Source organism: Chanos chanos, chromosome 6, assembly GCF_902362185.1.
Source record: "Chanos chanos chromosome 6, fChaCha1.1, whole genome shotgun sequence".
Lineage (NCBI taxonomy): Eukaryota > Metazoa > Chordata > Actinopteri > Gonorynchiformes > Chanidae > Chanos > Chanos chanos.
This window is the reverse complement of record NC_044500.1, coordinates 16,023,096-16,043,052: the sequence shown is the minus strand read 5'-3', so window position 1 is coordinate 16,043,052 and position 19,957 is coordinate 16,023,096. Positions and strand designations below refer to the sequence as shown.

Genomic DNA, 19,957 nt, shown 5'->3' with positions numbered 1-19,957 from the left:
GATAGATGCCACTGCACGGCGGCAGCATACAAGATGTTGCATTACTAAGAATACTGATGACACTGCGAACATTTTATTAAATTCAGAAGAAATAACAACAGAGTGGGCATTAACTGTACAGTATGTCCGATACGTTCAAACTGCATTTGTCTGCTGTGTAACAAGCTGTTTACGGCGTTTCAGCATTCAGCTTCAGCATTTGAGGTTGGACAATACGTTTGGCTGCTCTGTTCTGGTAAGGATTTACATAGCTGGAAACGGCATCACTTGTAACTGGAAGCGGCTGTCTCAAACTGGGGACCTGTAATTTTTTTCAATAACCGCACAAGGAATAGTTTCGGCTAACAGAACTCAGTTTTATTTCAGCATCAACGACAGTAACCTGCAGCTACAGTAATGGACCCAGCGTTGTGACAATTTGCCTCAAGCCTGGGTCAGATTTTTCGGAGTATTATACTGTATATCTCTCCCTCAACGGAATAACTACGGTTTATTTCGATTATTTAAAGAGGATATAAGTATTGTGCAGGTAAGTGGGCCATTTTTCTAGTCTTGAAAACATTTGTATAATATTTTTTATAAGGAATGCTTCTGAGAAAAGTCGAGTAGGTTTATGAAAGACTGATTTTTGTAGGCTGTGAGATTCAGCAGCATGATATACAAGGTTGTTCAGCATATAATACCACGCTACTTTTTAACATAGTTGTTACTTTATCAGAAAAGTCAACCAGTAGTAGTTTTGTGTTGTCCTTTGAAAGTTATGTAGTTATTTTTATATATATATATACACACACACACACACACATTTATATATATACATAATATGTGTGTATGTGTGTGTATATATATATATATATATATATAGAGAGAGAGAGAGAGAGAGAGAGAGACTAAAACTAACTAATGTTGTGTAAAATCAATGACATCTGGCTCTGAACAATCTATTCTTCTTTGCTTGTTGGTTCTGCTGCTACTGCTGCTTCTTTCATAGTGGCTCAAGGGATTTGCTTCTAGCCAGTCATTTCAATGCCTCAGCACAATGCTGCCTCTTGGAGGAAACTAGATCCTCACCCCTTTCAAGGGCTAAAACTGAATACGATCAGTTTGACAGAGCAGGGCTTGCTGAATGAAAAGGAGAGGTTGAGAGATATTCCCAATTCAGAGAGTCACTAGTACATAACTGAGGCTCTTTTATATTATATCTGTTGTTGTGTTGTTCACTATCATAAAAATTACTGAGTTAAGACATTACGCATGCATCTATATTCAAGATATCTTCTTCAGTAGATATTTTAACCACCAAGTTTAACATTTAAGCTTTTCGCCAAATAAGGGATATAATATCGTAACAGCCGCTTTGGTGAAGAACGTGGACAAAATTGTTTAGTCATTTTGCTGCAATTAAAAGTCATATAGTTATTACAGAAAATGAGAAGAAAATACTTGGAACATGAATTCAGGTCCCTCAGCCAGAAGGAGAAATAATGAGGATACACCCATTTTGGTGTCAAATCATATATTTTTACCACAAGATTAGCAGTTTAGATTGCACATGTGCACAAAGAAACAGTTATAGACGGATAAGTGACTGTGTTTATGCATGTGCTCCATCATTCTTTACTTTTCAGAGGCCTCAGCATCATCTGCTCTTTGAAAACATCTGCTGCTTTCCTTTTAATTTAGACCTTTGAAATGGCAGAGAAGTCTGAACCAGGCACTGTTTGCATACCTCTGGAAGAGAACATGTGTAATGGCACACAGACACAGGAGGTTCCCTTGCTAACACACCTGAAGAAGGTAGAGAACCACATCACTGAGGCACAACGATTCTCCCATCTCCCCAAGCGCTCATCCGTGGATCTAGAGTTCAAAAATCTGTCCTACACAATCAGTGAGGGGCCGTGCTGGAGGAAACAAGGTTACTACCGCTTGCCGTATACTTTCTGTCAAGAGCTCTGACACCACGATAACTGATGGCATAATTACTGAATTTATCTTATATCTTCTATGATCCTCCATGTCTTTCATTTCCTCATGATGTATAAACCCTGCTTTTCCTCTGCCCTCGCTGTTCTTCTCTGGCTAGTGTTCCCAAAGAAGACCTCATTATGGTCCTGTTGTTGTGCTGATTGCAGTAATTTATCGACCCCTTGACCCTCTTTGCTGTAAACACAGAGGTCACCTTTACAGCTGGGCTTCTATTACACCTAAACTTAATGATCTCAGATGAACTCTGGGACAAAGAGAAGACACAGAGATCCCGCATCTTCTCTCATCTGCTAATTAGTTTATGATGTCGTTGCGATACAGATGTTTCATCAGCTGGATATTCTATAATGACTATCAGCGAAGGTCACAAAGTGGTATAATTCTGAAATATCACACTTATGATAAGAATCAGCTCATTTTCACTGTTGTTGATTATTACAGGTACGCTCATAAATCTCATGAGGCTGTCAGTCACTTCAGCAGAGTGTTTACCCCTGGAACTGATGTTTGTTTTATAAGCAAGCTTTGAGATACATAGTCAGCAGTGTTCGAATATGTTCAGGAGCAGGTTGATCTTGAGTTCAGGTTGCAGGTTATGGTTAGACTGGGACTGCTGTGAGTGTCTGGTGAGATGGTTGAGGTCATTAATAATGAAGCATGCCCAGTGAGAGTTGCATGCGGCAGACTGGAGAAACTCCTAGAAAATTCCTATTGCTTATAGCAGTGTCCTAAGATGAAGTCAGAGATGAGACAATCAGTCTGAAGCCTTCCCCTCTAATATTGTCATGATCATTATAGTGACAGTTGTTGTTTGTTGGCAGAGAAATGAGTCACAGAGAAGTGATTTTTTTGAGTGAAACCTGTTACTCATATAGCTTGAGTTTTAAATATATTAAGTGCCAGCGCTGTCTTCCTTGTGTGGTGAGGAACACAACAGCTCTCAATGTGAATTCATCTGTCTTGGCCTGTATGGAGAAGCAAGATTGCAGGAAGGAGCCAGAATCATATCTGAGGTGTTGGTTAGTATTATGCACTGCAGAAAATCAGCTAGTTTGTATATGCAAGCACTGTAAGAGACCTGCTGATCATATTTCGTTCAGCAGTACTAGAAAATTAAAACTGGTTGAATGTACTGCTGGAAAACAGTGTGGTGGACTGCAGTTCCCATTAGCTTATCCTCATCAAGTTTTCATCAAAAGGAATGACACTGCAACTTAAATAGAGAACCTTCACCATTAGCAAAATTTCATCCAGCATTAAACTGCAGCAGGCTACTGTCCTAAATTCATGTTATTTAGAGCTCCCTGTGCTCTGAACAGGGAGATATGTCCACTACAGTTGGCATTCCACATATGAGCCATTACAACTGACTTAGTGTCTCAGCAGATAATGCTTAAAATCAATGAGTAATTAAAGCATGAAAAATAAGGTCTTTATTTTACTTTAATTGTTTAAGACAACAGACTGTAACTTTGACTTTTGTCATGGTGGGAGAGGAAGTATATCATTTGTGAGGACCGTTACATTCACTGTGCACATATAACATTCAACTATCACATGAATTAATCAACACAACACAAAGACTAGATGATGAATGATACACATACACTTCTACTCGACATAAACTGGAAACATAAACTGAACAATAAAGAACTGGGGCTAAGCAACAGTCCATTGCCCCAAGGCATGCTGGGAAGCTCCGCCCATCTACCCCCAACACGCTACAGTACTCCCCTTTGAGTACTTTAGTACACTTAAAGACATAAATAATGTGTTAATATATAGTCATGGTACACTGAATCACTGCTCAAATCCATTGTCTTTTGCTGTTAAAATTAGGAGCAATATATTGGCAATTGGGTACACTGTCGTCTAAAGGCCACCTTTTTTTACCTGTTTTGCTTCAAATAAAATGCACTACAAATGCATTCAGTTGTACAGTTAGAGTGTATGTGTAACATGAAGTGAGTAAAAAGTGAATGAAAAATGCATTAAACAAAAACGTTCCATCATAAACACTTAAAAAAAAAAGAATGCAAAAATATTACCTAAACCTATTTGGACATTGGGTTAAAATTTGCCCCAGCCAAACTAAAAAACAGCCAAACAAAAGATTTAGTAAGTATAAATCCCCAAAGTTAAAAGTAAAATTGAGAATATTTTGTCTCTTAATGTATGTTTTAATAGTACACTAAAACTGTTTACATTTGTTTAAATAACCTTTAACATATTAGAGTATTTCATCAAAGTGCACTTCAGTAGAGCACACTCAAGCACAATTTAAATGTGCTTAAGTTCCTTTCTTTAAAAGATCACTTCTGTTTGTCAAAAATACAGTCATTGAAGTGGATTCCAGAACAGTGTGCTAAAGTAATACTTGAAATGTATTAATATAAAACATACTTTTCGAAAACAAATTAAAGTATACTTAAAGTGCATGTAATTAAAATATATTAAATTAAAAACATACTTATATTCCTATTTGTATACTTCGTATACTTAAATTACTCTTCATATACTTCAAATATGCTACAAATATATTATACTTAAGTACACTTCTTTTTCACAAGGGTATGTAAAGACTTCGAGTATGAAAACTCTAAAAACCCTTGAAGGATCTTTAAAAAAAAAAATGATGCAAGCCCAGAAACAGTCAATGAAACCCCAAAAGATAACATGAACATTTTAAGTAACTTTACATCAACAAATAAAAATAACATGAAATTTTCATTCCAGAACCCATTCTTCAACTCTATCCTATTTGTCAATTAATTATTTGAGGTAATCAGTTGCCTTAAATTTGAATATATTTCAAATCTCAAAATCTCAAATATCTTGAACATTTTTAGTTGTTTAGACATGCTGATATTAAGGAATTCACATGTTTCATTTTTAGAGTGGCATCTTGCTGCATTTATAGCGTCTAATGAAACCTTAGTGTGCCTGAGGAGAGCTATAAATGTCACTGCTTTATTAATTTGCTTGCGGGGGAACAATCTTGGAGAGCACCTTGGGTTGAAAGTTAGGTGATATAATCAAACCCTTTCCAGCATCATGTTGTAAGAGGACAGTATAGCTTGGCACAGACTGAGTAACAACAAATTGCTAGACAGGCTCCAGCACATGCTTATGCTGAAGAAGAGAAGTGAAGGCATTCAAGGTACTGAGAGGAATCTAAGGACTAAAATCACTCCGGGGAAGATAATGCAGTCAAGGAACTGATTGCGAGTGAGGATGCTCTTGCTGCCTGCATATCAGAAATTTCAATCTATCATTAGATGTCAGTCTCAAGGATGCTTTTACTACAGCCTTCTTGCTTTGTTAGAAGCTGAGTCATATGTCCAAATTAAAGCCAGTGGTGATAAGGTTAGCACAACTGAAGCATTCTAGTTTCTTCTAATGAAAGCTGTAGCTATTGTCAGATGCTCTCTTGTGGACTTAGGTAGAGGAAACGTTGTGGTTGTTTTGTTTCTAGTAACAGAGGAAAACTATGACATAGCTGTTTACTTACGTATACCTTGTTCACTTGTGATCATATCTGATAGAGCAGTGAGAACACTTTGCAGAGACGGTGCAGACATTGGTGAGGTCATTACTGAGGTCAGTGAAAATAAATTTCTGGTGCAGGGCGGACTGTTGACATCACAGCAGTGATTCATCTGTACACTTTAAAGCTCCACTTCTGCTCTGGTCTTCTCAATAGTAGGTACCATTACACTCACTGGATGTAGCATTAGAGATGTCAGCTATGAGATGCAGTTGTCCATGGTCTTGACTACAGGTTCTTGCATTGTTTTAATCAATGTCTTTAAGGTAGCCAGATAACCAGCAGCTGCAGTGCTGTTCACGTTGCACGGTACATGTAAACATGTGCTAAGTTCTAAAAGATGTTGTGCTATGCTGATGTGTTACGTAGCACCTTTTAAGGGTATCGCTCCAGTCTTACCTTAAGGAACAAAGCACTTGAAGGCTAACAGGCAAAGACGCTAATTACAGGTTCTCAGCTTGCTCTGTTAAATAGTACTGTTCACTGACAGCTGTGGAATTCATGCCCCGATTTGATTATTTAACCATGAGTTTGTGTGATTTATGTGATTCCAAATGGGGGTTTTTTGGTCTATAGAAGTCTATGAACACTATGTAAAAAGGGCTTTGAAAGCTATCAGAACAAATGGAAAAGTTTATCTCCGTTACATTTACAATAATTCATTGTCAACAAGTCAAGTAACAAGGTTAAAATATTACACAATTTCTGTAGCGTGTTTTAAAGATTTGAAAAAGGTTTGGGCAATCTGTGTCTTTACAGGTTACAAGGCCCTGCTGAAATGTTTATCTGGGAAATTTTGTAGTCGGGAGTTGATTGGAATCATGGGACCTTCAGGTGCTGGAAAGTCCACCCTCATGAATATTCTGGCAGGGTACAGGTAAGGAAGAGCCTGCATCCAAAGAAAACTCTGTTATGAACTCTGTTATCAACAAAGGGTCATTTCTTTTCTCTCTATCATGTGGAATTCAGGGAAACAGGTATGACAGGACAAGTTCTGGTAAACGGGAAGCCCAGAGAACTACGCACTTTTCGTAAGATGTCCTGTTACATTATGCAAGAGGACAAGCTCCTACCCCACCTCACTGTTCGAGAGGCTATGATGGTGAGTTTGTTGGCATGTGCTGCACCTATGATCACATTAAGTGGAAAAATATGCCACCTTTTGACACTCTGCTGGTACTGCATGCATTACTACCTCACAACGTCTCAGGTAGTATATTCTCAAGAGAATTTCAGCTTATTTGTACAGTGTTACTAGATGTACTCTAATTTCTTTTGGCATTTGAGGAGACTTTAAAGCAACTGCAGTATGAATGAACATATGAATGAACAATTTATTCACAAGTGAGTCACAGATTTTCTCAGCATCTTCTACTGTTTTAGGTCTCTGCCAACCTTAAACTCAACGACAATATGGAAGTGAAAAAAGAGCTGGTGAGTTGGGCTCAGACAGACAAGCCTATGTTTGTATGCCCAAATGTGAATACGCTGACCACTGTCTGTCTGTGCGTGTATGTGTGCGTGTGTGTGTGTGTATGTGTTTGCGTGCGTGTGTGTGTGAATGTGTTTGTGTGTCTGTGTGTCTGTGTGTGTGTGTGTGTGTGTGTGTTAGGTAAATGAAATTCTGACTGCTTTGGGACTACAGGAGTGTGCCCATACTCGCACTATCTCTCTGTCTGGAGGGCAGTGCAAAAGGCTGGCCATTGCCCTAGAGCTAGTGAACAATCCCCCTGTCATGTTCTTTGATGAGCCCACTAGGTAAGGATTGTAATTGAGGTACAGGGACCACAGGAGAAAATTCCTTGTGTTTTCGTCATTTAGAAAGAAAAGGGACACTTTGGAAAAGTATTTGATGTTGAAAAAGAGAACTGAAAATGATTCTTTTTAAACCTCACATGACACTTTCCTCTCTTACTTCCTGGGTTTCAGTGGCCTGGACAGTGTATCCTGTTTTCAAGTGGTTTCATTAATGAAATCTTTGGCTCAGGGAGGTCGCACCATCATTTGCACCATTCACCAGCCTAGTGCCAAGCTTTTTGAGATGTTTGATAAGGTACAGCAATCTTTTCATTCAATGTGTAAAGAAACCCTGATCAGTCAAGGGACATTTAGCACTGGAGGTGGAATTTAATGTAAATTGGTCCCTTTATGCATCTTTTTTTTGTCCTTTATAGCTGTATATCCTGAGTCAGGGCCAATGCATATACAAGGGGACTGTCCCTTACCTTATTCCTTACCTAAAGGGACTGGGTCTTCACTGCCCCACATACCACAACCCTGCAGATTTCAGTGAGTGCAGCACAAATTAACATATCAGTACACTGTTCACATCACGATAGAAATACACTCATCGTGTCTTCTTTCTCCATTTATCGTTTACTTTTTGTACATTTTTAATGCTGATATTTTCTCTTCCCCTGCCCTAACTGTTCAGTCATTGAAGTAGCCTCTGGGGAGTACGGAGACTTGAACCCTGTTTTATTTGAAGCTGTACAGGGAGGAATGTGTGCTATCGAGGAGAAGACAAACTGCTGTGAAAAAAAGACCACATCGCTTTGTCCTTCAAAATGCCCCAATGTGAGTGACATGCACTCGCAATGACTCTCTTTACAGACAGATGGCCTTACACAGTTCAAATACTGTTGCTAACTGGAACCTACATAAGCTGCTCTGTACATACAAATACACAGACGCAGGTTTCTCTACCTTAAATAGTGGGATATTTCCTTCTGTCATGACTCTCTCAAAACTGACTAATAACTGTAGATTTACAATATAAATAGTACAGCTGAATTGTTCTGTTCAATTCTCATACATGTAAAGTTTTACATATCCGGACATAGTTACAAACAACTGCACATCTGATAATGTATTCTGTCTGTGCACAAGAGAACATGCCCTGAATAATAATGAATAATCCTAACTATCCATGACAGAGTGGACAAATTACAATCGATTAAAATTTGTTCTGGAACACCACAGTGCTGTGAACCATTTAATGTGAAGTTCTTAGCAGTAGTTTTTCACACTAAGAGCCCCTAGCCAGTCTCCTCGCATTTACTTTAATTTTGTTTCTCCATGTTTGGTTTCACAGGACTCGGGTCATGTGGAAAGTCATACATTTGCAACCAGCTCTCTGACTCAGTTTTGCATTCTCTTCAGAAGAACGTTTATCACTATATGCAGAGACACGGTATGAGTTCTGTGAATTGCATTCTCCTTTTGGACACTGGACCACACTTTCATCTTTTGCTTTTACTGACATTACATTACATCTGACCTTACATCTAGGTTTCAGAATGATTTCACAAAATTTTCATTGTTTTGCATTTCAAATTGAGAGTGTTTTTACATTAGGTTCTGACACACTTACGGTTGATGTCACACATCTCTATTGGAGTGCTTATTGGCCTGCTTTACCTTAACATTGGAAATGATGCCAGCAAAGTCTTCAACAACACTGGATTTCTCTTCTTCTCCATGCTCTTCCTCATGTTTGGAGCTCTCATGCCCACAGTACTCACATGTGAGTGGGGAATTCAGGGAAGGGCTCATACAAGAATGCACATCACATGAAAGAGTCACAACACTGTCTATATGCCGTACCTAAAAAAGTTTAACACAGGACTTAATGCAAGGGCAGAGTAAGAGATCACTTTCTCCTGCTCTTCTATTTTTTGAAATATGACATTAAAATTTTTTTTCCTGTCAGTTCCCCTGGAGATGTCTGTGTTTCTGAGGGAACATCTGAACTACTGGTACAGCCTGAAGGCCTACTATCTGGCTAAGACAATGGCTGACATTCCATTCCAGGTAGGTGGCAGGCAAACCCTCGGGGAATCCATTATGTGGCTGATCTGAGATGACATTTTATGAAGCCTTAGAACAAGTTCTGATTTGTAGCAGTTTGACCTTTTTCAAGATATCCAAAACTATTGGTAGGCAGTCAGCAATTGCCAGAAATCTATTTAATCTGGAAAGAACTGCGAGAATAACAGTGTCACAGTTCATTGGAACTTTAAGCTATATTTCCAGCTATGTTTCTGTATTTTTTGTCACAGGCCTTGTTTCCTTTTTCTCAGGTCATTTGCCCCATTATGTATTGTAGTATTGTTTACTGGATGACTGAACAGCCTCCAGAGGCTAGTCGCTACTTGCTCTTCATGGCTTTATCAACCTCAACAGCTCTAGTGGCCCAGTCTCTGGGACTCCTAGTTGGTGCTGCCTCCACCTCCCTTCAGGTATCTTAAATAGCTTTCATTTTGATAACAGAAAATAATTTCTGGCTTCATTTTGCAACACGTAGAGAAAGTTGAGAGAGAACTGATAGAAACCGTGCCGCTTAAATTTTTCTGTAAATTCTTGACAAAGCAATGATAAATACATGCAGACATTACATAAAGACAGATATTTGAACTTCCTCTGTTGTAATGAACTTGACTATGGATCTGTTTCAGGTCATTTCATCTTCTACTGTGGAGTCCTGCTCATTGATAGCATTTGTCTTTTTCAAAACCTTAATGGTTTTCAAGTATGGAATGCTTGGTTCTGAAAATTAGCATGTCTCAACAGGTGGCCACATTTGTTGGGCCCGTCACAGCTATTCCAGTCCTCCTCTTCTCTGGCTTCTTTGTCAACTTTGACACCATTCCAAAGTACTTGCAATGGAGCTCCTATGTGTCCTATGTTAGGTATGTTCAATGGTAGTTTACATCAGCATGTACGTTACACCTCACCCGACTGTGGCTTCCTTATGTGAAGTTTCATCTTTTGGTTACAGGTACGGCTTTGAAGGGGTAATCCTTTCCATTTATGGGATGAACCGCTCAGAATTAGAATGTCCAGGGAAGGTGTGTAAGTTCCAGAAACCAGAGGAAGTTCTACAGTTACTGGATGTGGAGGACGCTAAGCTCTATATGGACTTCATTGTGCTGGGCATTTTCTTCCTGACCCTGCGTCTGGCCACCTACTTGGTCTTGCGCTACAAAGTCAAATCTCAGCGATAATCTCTGTTCTATCATTCCTCTCTTCTGTGTCTCATTTGGTTTGCAGCGCCTGTGACATATCTCAAAATTAAACATATTTTAGAAATGGTGTCTGTTCAGAAAATCCACATTCCTATGAAATGCATTACAGCAAGGAATGATAGTTTCACTTATACACTGGACAGCCCTGACTGCCATTCTCTCAGCTGCTTCCATTACCATATTATCAATATTCTCTTTGGGTCCAAATCTGTGATTGTGTTACAGGTCTGTAATTCCCAGGAGGGGTAAGCTGTTAAAAAGATGTAACAGGTGTTAACTGTATACGCCCAGAAGTATTTATCTTTTGGGTTTCCGAGGAGGGGTCATTTCTAGGGGTTGAATGACATGAACCTGTGAAGGGAACCAGCAACAAAGGACGTTTACATATCGTTATTCTTGCGAAAACGGACGCGAAGTAGAGCCGCTGCTATATTTGAGGGTATTTAAACCTACAGTAATACGACTATGAACGACCTACAGTGCTGGTGTCTCTGTTTCAAAGCAAAAGTTGCCCTGGCTAAATGCTGTTACATAATACTGAAAAGTTATTATAACTTTGGGCTCACTGATTTCATTTTAACAAATTTAGGCAAAGATGACTAAAGTAGCCTTGTTTTTATGTTGTCTACGGCAGTTTACTTTTTAAAACCATGACTAACAGTAACCTTAATATATAAGATCTTGTTTTTTAGCCCACATACTTTTATACTGTTTACATGTATGAAAATTTTGTTTTTTGTATGATATGCTCTGTATTGTTTTAGCATGACACAACTGCCAAATATGTCCAAAAATAAATTTCAGAGACGCGCACACTCAGCCTGTGTTTTGTTTTTCGTATTTGACTTCACGTCATGAAGATTCGTCAGTTTTGGAAAGCCGGTAGTATGCCATAATAAATCAAGGCAGGTAGACCGTGCGTAGTAATAAAGGATAGTCTGCTTTCATCCTAAACGAGGATAGCCTGATATGCAATCTACACTGTGGCTAATCATTTTACTGTATGTTTCATACGTGAAACTGAAAACATGTAGGCTACGGATAGGCTGTTAGTGAAAACTTAAAAGTAGGAAGTGAGCACAGCTATACTTTCGGCGGTTTTGGAGGTTTTACTCAGAAACGATGGGCGACATGTTATTTGTGGTGCCAACACTCCTGCGGACCTCATACAGTGACAGTTCTTTCTGAAGCCGAATCAAAATTCCTGCGTCGCACGAACCGCAGAACTAGAGGTCGTCTTCTCGAACGTAAGTCCCGGTGACTGCAAAACCCCGTTCATTTTGAAGTGTAGTTATGGGTTGCGTTTTCGACCGCGTGGAAATAAGAGCTCGACGCATGTTGTTGTTGCTCTCATTTGTCCAGACTTAGTTCTTCATATACATGTAACTGGCATGAACATAAGGCAGCATCAGAATCCCAGTGCAGCAAATCTCATTCCATCATGTTGACTACCGGCAGCTGTAACATTGTTGATATCAGAATGATGTATTGTAAGCGTCTAGCATTCTGTACATTCAGAACCTTAATGGGTTTCTGATAAAATAAATCTCGCTTTCTAGCTGGCGATACACGTTGGCTATGCCTATACAGTCGGCTATGCTGTACGACCGGGTTCTTCCTACTTCAGCATATTTATAGTCACTGAATTAACATGCATTCACTTGATTACATTTTACAGATGATGTAAATTACTCTGCAAAGGACAAATGTAACGTAAGGCTATGTGCGACAAAGTGTGACCATGTTATGAAGATCAGATAATCTTCCAGCACATTAGCATTGACATTGGCACGGTTAGCTTCTAAAGTGTCTGAGCAAAATAACTTTCGCTAATATAATGTGCGTGGCCATGTGTTGATAATATGTTACAGTAGACTGTGTGTGCCTTTGTATGTGTTCTCGGTGTTGCCCCGGAGGTGGATGATAGAGTAACGGATAGCGATTGTCTGCAAAAGGGCCGTGGCAAGAGGAGGGCCACGAGTAGCGAATGGGCGTTTCCATTGAGGAATTTCTGTTCCATTGGGTCCCCAGTGACCTTGTGCCTAGGATTGGACGAGGGAAATTCCTCTAGTGTCGTGATCTGCAGACAACCGAGAAGGTTGACAGTGCAATGTAGAATTCAAGCCGTTGTGTTCAAGTACGTGGGGTTGAGGGAGAAGGCGCCAGATATTGAAGGGACAGTAAGGCTTTTCGATGTTTCTTGTCTTTACCACACGTTGACGTATCGAGCTGATTTGACTTGGTTTAGTTTTGAAGATCCAACTCCCAGAAAACAAAATGCTGCTGCAGTTGTAGTCATATGTAAGGGAGCTTCTTCCTCTGTGTGAGGGACGACACTAGAATTTACATTTAAACACTGGGTCTACCTTTAGCTTAAGAATATTTCAAAGCATCACAGTCTTTCTAAGGACTGCTTGGTGAGTCTCCTGTACTGAGCTTTATAAATTGGAAACCGCTGATTTCTGTTTACACTGTCCTTGTTTTAGGAGACTGACAGATGCACATGAAGCAAGAAGAAGCAGTTTATTTCCTGAGTCGGTGCCCACAGTTGTGTATTGACCCACAGAGTAAGTGAGATAGATAAGTGTGTTTTAAATCATGCTTGATATAGCCTTCAAGCAAAATATATAGCTCACTGCTTATGTATTGGGTGACACAGTTTGTTTTCAGATTGTTTGGCCAGTATCACATGTCACTCAGATCAGTTGACGGGTGTGTTCTTTGGCGGTTGAATCAGGAACCTCGGGGCTTTGCACATGTCCACTTGAGTTTCTTCTCATAGGTGGGGCTTTTACTGAGTATTAATAATATGAATAACTCAAGTATTACCAGTCATGTGTTATGAAAGCCTTTTTCACACAATACACCCAATGCCCTGTACATAATGAAAATGCATTCTTATTTATAGGTGGTGTTTGGAGTGAAAGCATCATGTGGCAGTGTGGAAGGGGTTCAGCAGCTCAAGCTCTTCGGAGGAGATGGCACAGGACACAGAAAGACGAGTCTCACGTCTGCACTTTACAGAAAAGTAAGCAAGGCTGTAAACCTTGAAATGTTGTACTAACAGCCTAATCCAGAGCACCAAGGATCTGATGATCAAAGATTCTCATTGCTTTTCAGACTTTAACCTCAGCACACTGTCAAGAGAATGGCATGGTTCCAGAAAGGCAGCCATCACCTCTATATCTAAGTACGTCTTCATTTTAAGACTGAAGTAACCGAAAGACTTCTAAACTCTGTTGAAGGGCGTTACTTTGAAATATGATGAAATGCTGCCTGTTGCAACACATCCAACAAATAGATTAAGATGTCTTTAGTTGAACTTGAATTGAGTTGATATGACTCGCAACTTTCTGTTTCTTCAGCAGCTGGAGTAATCTGCATGTAGCAGAATGGAGAAAACTAAAGTACTCTATAGTAAGCCCAGCCAGCTGGTTCCATTCCAGATCATTTTCCAGCAGTGTATCTGACACAGGTGAGCAGAACTACCTTGTTCAGTATTTATATTTAGCATTTAACATCTTTATTTAGAAGATTTGCCAAAATTCCACATTTTTTTTTCACATTCGTGTTGGACTAGGTATTTTGAGCAAGCAAAACACTGAAACCAGAAATCAATCTTTCTTATTCTCACTTAATCATGCATGTATTATCACACCATATTTAATCCACAGATCCTATTGAAGTCCATAAGCAGAAGCTAAACCTGTGGTTTAGTCACCTCCCCCAAGAGGAGAAGCAGTTCCGCGGTTATTTTTCCACAGAAACGATGCATGTGAATCCCCTCATACTGGATCGAAATCCGGAGGAGAGTAGAGGCCTTTCAAGCAGTCCCTTCAAGTCTGAAGTTCCCCCTAGCTCTTCTCTCACTGTTGAACAATTATTTGAGCCCAGCCATGAGATCGGTAGGGTGCAGGGCATCAATGTGTTGCTGTATGGAGCTGTGGGGACTGGAAAGAGCACTGTCATTCGGAAACTGGTACTGGACTGGTGTGCTGGCTCTACACTCTCTCAGTTCAAGCTGCTGATTCCCTTCTCCTGTGAGGACCTTTCTCAGTTGTCTAAGTCCATTTCTCTGCGAGACCTTGTGGGGAGGAAGTACATGCATCTACGGAAAACGCCTCTTCTCAGTGGGGAGGGAATTCAGGCCAGGGATGTGCTCTTCATCTTCAATGGCATGGAGAAGATGCAGCTGGATTTTCGCATCAGCTCCACTGAGCTGTGCAGTGATCCAAATGAGGTTCTTCCAACTGGGGCTATTGTTGTTAATCTTCTAAGGAAATACCTCCTACCTGAGGTACAAGGCTCGGTTCTTCTCTCCAAACATATCATGGTTGACTTTTGTCTGTATTTCTCCCAGTTATTAATAATATGCCATCTTGTAAACATGCATAAACCGAAACGACATTTCTTAGGTTCATTTTCATTCAGATGTATTTAGTCTCATACTCATTGGTTTCATTCTCTCATGCAGTATTTACACAGTACACAGGTTGGACTGCACTAGAAATACCCTAAGTGTTTAGCATAATATAGCATTAATTTATTTACCGTGTTGTTTAGGTCAGCATTTTGGTTACAACCCGGCTTTCTGCCCTGGACCTGATTCCCAAGAAGTACGTGAACCGTTACGCACAAATCTGTGGCTTCAACGATCCAGAACTTCAGAGAGCCTATTTTACCAGCAGACTGCTGTTACAGAATGGAGAGAAGCCAAGCAAGGAAGCTGAGTCACTCATAGACCTACTTTACCTCAACTTACAGCGTGAGAGCCAGTTAGCAGCAGCTTGTTTCCTGCCATCTTACTGCTGGCTCACCTGTGCCACTCTTCACTTTCTACATTTCACCGATACACGGGCACCCATTCGCACCCTCACTGGTATCTACACCAGCTTCTTGAGGCTTAATTTTGGAGGGGAGGTGCTTGCCTCAGGTGGAGCTGCAACATCTCAGGAACATCACAGCTCTCTAATGCTGTACGTGGTCCGGACAGTGGGAAAACTTGCATTCGATGGCGTCACCAAGAAACGAACGTTTTTTATGGAGGATGAGCTGGAGCAGTGGGTGGGCGGAAAGACCAAAACGGATGAGGAGCTGCGGCAGTTGGCGGTTTTTCGCACTGACGTTCTGGACTTCTTCCTGGTACCCTGTGTTGAACACAATAAATTGCTTTCTAAGTCAGACAACAGACGCTACGTCTTTGCTGTCCCTGCCATGCAGGAGTATCTTGCTGCCCTGTATGTTGTACTTGGTGAAAACAAGACTGCTTTGGAAAAGCTGACCAAGCAAGTGTCTTCAGCAATTGGACAAGCTGGTGAAGACTTAACAAGCCTGATCGGCATTCTTTCCAAGTTCATACCTCTCAGGATCTTTGCACTTTTCAACTTGTTGAAGTTGTTCCCCAGACTGTACGAGCGTGTCAGTAGCCACAGCAAAGGACGCATTGCTCGCACCATGGCAGTAGAAATGTTCCGTTCAGAGGACAGCTTCAACGAGGATGTTTTAGACCAGGTTGAGCAAACCTTGCTGGGAGTACACGGACCTGAACCAGAGGAGCAGCTGGATGGCCGAGCGTTTGAGCTCTATCCAATCTTTATGGGGGGACTTCTTCACTATGGCAACAGAAGGCTGCTCGACCAGCTGGGCTGTAATATCAAGAGCACAACTGTGGCTCAGATCACCCGAGCTCTTAAAAAGCACCTGGTGAAAGAGAGCCGAAAACAGCAGCCACCTGAAGAGCTGATGGACCTGCTGGTTCTGCTTTATGAGTTTCAGAACCCAAGGCTCACAGCTGAAGTGCTGCAGTCCATTAAGACCATCAACCTCTCCACAGTGCGAATGACACCACTCAAGTGCTTTGTGCTTAGTTCTGTGCTGGACTGCACAGCCTCCAGCTTCTTATTGGATGAGCTTAACCTCTCCTCTTGTCACCTGACCCAAGAACTGCTGAAAATGCTTTGGCCAGCATTCCGCCACACTCAGAGTCTCAAGTGAGCATCAGTACTGTCATACAGAGAAAAATATTGAATTTTCTGAAGGTCTTGAGCATAGGTTATCAAGGCCTATTCATAAAATCAGTAGCATGTTGAGCATTTTTTTCAGATTTTATGAATAAGCCCAAAGGTTTGCTTGCACTCTTCTTTTTGTGTGTCTTCTTCGCAGTCATAGTTTTGGAGATTTCATTTAGTCTTGGAAGCATTAAATCATTAACTAAAACACAAATTAGGCATTTGGTCTGCTATATTTTATATTAATGAGGGTAAGTATTTATTTGTCTTAGAGTGTATGCAAATGACTGTTGTGTGCTGTAGTTTGAGTGTTGTTTGAGGGTAAGTCATGCTGGATGTGAGAGTCCTCTCTTATTTTACCAAGATGCTATGACCAGATAACTAATGTTTTACCTTTGGTTATGTCTCAAGGTTTTAACAGCTCCATACTTCTACATGGTCGTGGATTAATGTCATAAATTCCTTCCAACATATTCACCTCCTCAGTTATGAAGTTTCTGTCTCTGTAGTTGACAAAGTAATGAAATGCTTGCATGTGTGTGTTTTTGATAGGCATGTATGTGTCTTTTTTTTGTGGTCTTCAGTCTTCAGTTTAACAGACTTGGTCCTGAGTCCTGCATAATACTGCGAGACCTGCTACTTGAATCCAAGTGTACAATTAAATCGTTACAGTAAGACAACAACTTTTTTTTATCAGTCCTTCTCCCTTTTGCCTGTTCTCTGTTTAGACTGTAAGGTAGGTAGTGTATTAGCAAATGAGCACACTGAGGAAATAAGCAAAATTTGTTCTTTTTCCAATGCATGTCCTCAACTGAATAGATTTTTTTCATGGGTATTCATTATCATCATCATGTATATAAACATAAATGTTTTCACATTCTGTTTTGGTAATGAAGTTATATTTTTAGATGCTAGAGAGAATTTGCAGGTGCTTTTAGTGGTCATTTTGGACTCTTTATGTCTGAAGTCTGAGCCAGTCTATGCTCGTTACTCTACAGGCTGTGTGATAATTCCCTGCTGGACGCCGGAGCCAGCCATCTGCTGGATGCTCTTGCGGGAAACCAGTCGCTACAGAGTCTGTCCCTGATGCACACAAGCCTTGGGGACACCGCTGCATTTGATTTTGCAGAGCGACTGCACCAGCACGCCCAGCTGCTGGAGCTGAACATGGCCTACAATAACATAGGCGACACTGCTGCACTCACATTGGTGGATGCCTGCCGGGAGCACCCAAGCATTCACACAGTACAGTAAGTAACATTCTACGTTTATGCAAATCATTATCTAAGTATCAACCAAATACATGATGCAAATCATCAACTAAATACACACTGACATGGGAATGTATGACTATGTCTTAAATTTCTGCCTGGCACTTTTAGCAAAGCAGTACATATGTCATCTGAATAACATGGCCCTCAACAAGTTATTGTTCTGTAACATCCTTGAGTTTGTTTTTGCCTAGTATTTTCCCATGCCTTACGTGTCATTTGTGACCTAGTACCACTGTGATTTTGTGATGCTTCCTCAGTCTGTACCTGAACCAGCTCAGTGAGGTTGGAAAGCAGTCTCTGTACGTGCGTGGGGTGCCAACAGGGCAGGGGGGCAGGCGGGTGAAGGTGCTGGCCTCGGTGACAGAGGGCTCCGACCTGTCGGAAGACTGGCACCCCATCCTGAGCATTATCCAGAAGAACTCGTTGTCGTGGGATCGGGAGAGAGTGCGCGAGCAGCTCGTGGTTTTCCTTAAGGATCTGGAGTGGGGCCGAAATCAACAGCAGAGTTTCTGGAAGAAGCTGCACTTTCGGAGGGTGGAGAGCGGAGTGAGGCAGACACTGCGCATGCTGGAGAAGAGCACCGCAACGGGCTCTGGGGCAGGTTCAAACTAACCCAATAGCGTATAGACACATGAACTGTGTGTCACCATCAAAGGGATTCTGTGTCCTAAACACCTCATAAATCTAGTCTTCCACATGTTTCTTATACCCATGAATTAAGTTCAGCCTTTTTCAGTGTTCTTTGGATGCTGATCAGGTTTTCTCAAAGTATTGTTATCGTGACATTTTGAGTGTTCGCAGAACATAGCAGGTTTGAGTTAGGTTTACATTTCAGAGGGTATAATGGGGAAAAATACAGTTTGAATATAAAGATGTCGTTAAATTAATTCATTTTAACTGTGGAACTAGAGATCTGTTATAGCACTATATTATTGCCTCTATAGGTCTCATTAATATCCTACGGTTGCAAAACTCCTTCAGAGGGATAAAAAAAAAATCTGAATGGATTTGAAACTTGAAAATTGAACAGTATTCCACGCAGATATAAAGTATTTTGCCTGCTCAGTGATTGCACTGGTCAACAGGGCTGTGAAGTCGGTACGCAAAACCTTCGACTCCGACTCCTCAATTTATGGTACCACCGACTCCAGTATCCCAATTTTGCTTCCAACTCCACATTTGCTTCCAGCTCCACTGACTCTGACTCCACAGCCCCACTGGTCAATACACTTTGATTTTACAGATGGACTTAGGATAATGATGGCTATCCAAGATTTCAAAAGAGTTTTGAAAAAGTGTTGTTGTGACTTAACTAACTGCATTGTCATTTGTGCCTTAACAAACATGCTTTAATCTGGCATGTCATATTGCAGTTCTCAAAAGCAAAAAGTAATAAACATTGCTGTTTCCCAATACCTCTTTCTTGTTGCTGTTATCCTTGATAAAAAAGTATGTGTGACATTTAATCAGTTCTCAGTGTTTCATCAATGGCTTCATTCTGAGGCCGAGTTTTTGTTTTTTTTGTTTGTTTGTATCCAGCAGACTAAGTTCTTTTATTGTTTTCGCTTGAACATAATCCCCTCCCAAAATCATAAGTATTCTTTATGGCCTATATTTAATCTTGCCTTTGGGTCTGGTTATATCTGCGTGTGATTGTGTTATTGCTCCATAAGCATCAGATTAAACATTAAACATGGTTCATTATTATGGTAGAGAAAGGAGGAGCTCTAGACTGAAGCAGTTACAACACTAACAAAACACTCTTAATGCTTCACTTGGACGTGCACCTTGCACCCTCACTCTGTCTTCGACCCTGACTCACAGAGACAGCGGCCAGCGGCGCCATGAGATACCCCTCAGGTAACTTACGATCGGCAACACGTTCTGTCCACTATTTCTCCAATCGTTCTCAGATGGTCCTGCTATTCCTGTCATGCCGACATGTTTTTTTATACTCTGATTTTTTTTTTTCCATGTGAAGCAAGGGAGGTTAATGATTGCTCATGATTGTTGCCTTACGACAATAGGCCAAGTAAACTTGCAGTATTAGACATGGTATGTATATTGACCTTGTTTTGGGTGCTTTGGAGATGGACATTTTAACTAGCCGTG

General features: G+C 40.6%; 2 protein-coding genes across 3 annotated transcripts; both read left to right on the top strand.

Annotated features, from left to right (window-relative positions):
• Positions 1-1,692: 1,692 nt before the first annotated feature.
• abcg4b (ATP-binding cassette, sub-family G (WHITE), member 4b) lies at positions 1,693-10,542 on the top strand. Of its 2 annotated transcripts, none has more exons than XM_030777370.1 (14): positions 1,693-1,918; positions 6,296-6,413; positions 6,506-6,638; positions 6,920-6,970; positions 7,149-7,294; positions 7,466-7,589; positions 7,711-7,825; positions 7,971-8,069; positions 8,572-8,729; positions 8,894-9,062; positions 9,249-9,349; positions 9,619-9,777; positions 10,109-10,227; positions 10,317-10,542. In XM_030777370.1, the coding sequence occupies exons 1-14, from the start codon at positions 1,693-1,695 to the stop codon at positions 10,540-10,542; spliced, it is 1,944 nt and encodes a 647-aa protein (XP_030633230.1). The 2 variants fall into 2 exon arrangements, with proteins under 2 accessions (XP_030633230.1, XP_030633231.1); XM_030777371.1 differs by having other exon boundaries at positions 7,971-8,113; positions 8,631-8,729.
• Positions 10,543-13,297: 2,755 nt separating this feature from the next.
• nlrx1 (NLR family member X1) lies at positions 13,298-18,457 on the top strand. The gene is made up of 9 exons (XM_030778106.1): positions 13,298-13,345; positions 13,472-13,591; positions 13,684-13,753; positions 13,932-14,038; positions 14,238-14,860; positions 15,127-16,553; positions 17,156-17,242; positions 17,570-17,821; positions 18,103-18,457. The coding sequence occupies exons 2-9, from the start codon at positions 13,495-13,497 to the stop codon at positions 18,455-18,457; spliced, it is 3,018 nt and encodes a 1,005-aa protein (XP_030633966.1). The 5' UTR covers positions 13,298-13,345; positions 13,472-13,494.
• Positions 18,458-19,957: the final 1,500 nt, after the last annotated feature.

Coding starts and splice junctions, on each gene's coding strand:
- abcg4b (XM_030777370.1), top strand. CDS start 1,693: ATGGCAGAGAAGTCTGAACCAGGCACTGTTTGCATACCTCTGGAAGAG. Junction 6,639..6,919: donor CTGTTCGAGAGGCTATGATG/GTGAGTTTGTTG, acceptor CTACTGTTTTAG/GTCTCTGCCAACCTTAAACT. Junction 8,070..8,571: donor CGAGGAGAAGACAAACTGCT/GTGAAAAAAAGA, acceptor TCACACTAAGAG/CCCCTAGCCAGTCTCCTCGC.
- nlrx1 (XM_030778106.1), top strand. CDS start 13,495: ATGTGGCAGTGTGGAAGGGGTTCAGCAGCTCAAGCTCTTCGGAGGAGA. Junction 14,861..15,126: donor GGAAATACCTCCTACCTGAG/GTACAAGGCTCG, acceptor CGTGTTGTTTAG/GTCAGCATTTTGGTTACAAC. Junction 16,554..17,155: donor CGCCACACTCAGAGTCTCAA/GTGAGCATCAGT, acceptor TGTGGTCTTCAG/TCTTCAGTTTAACAGACTTG.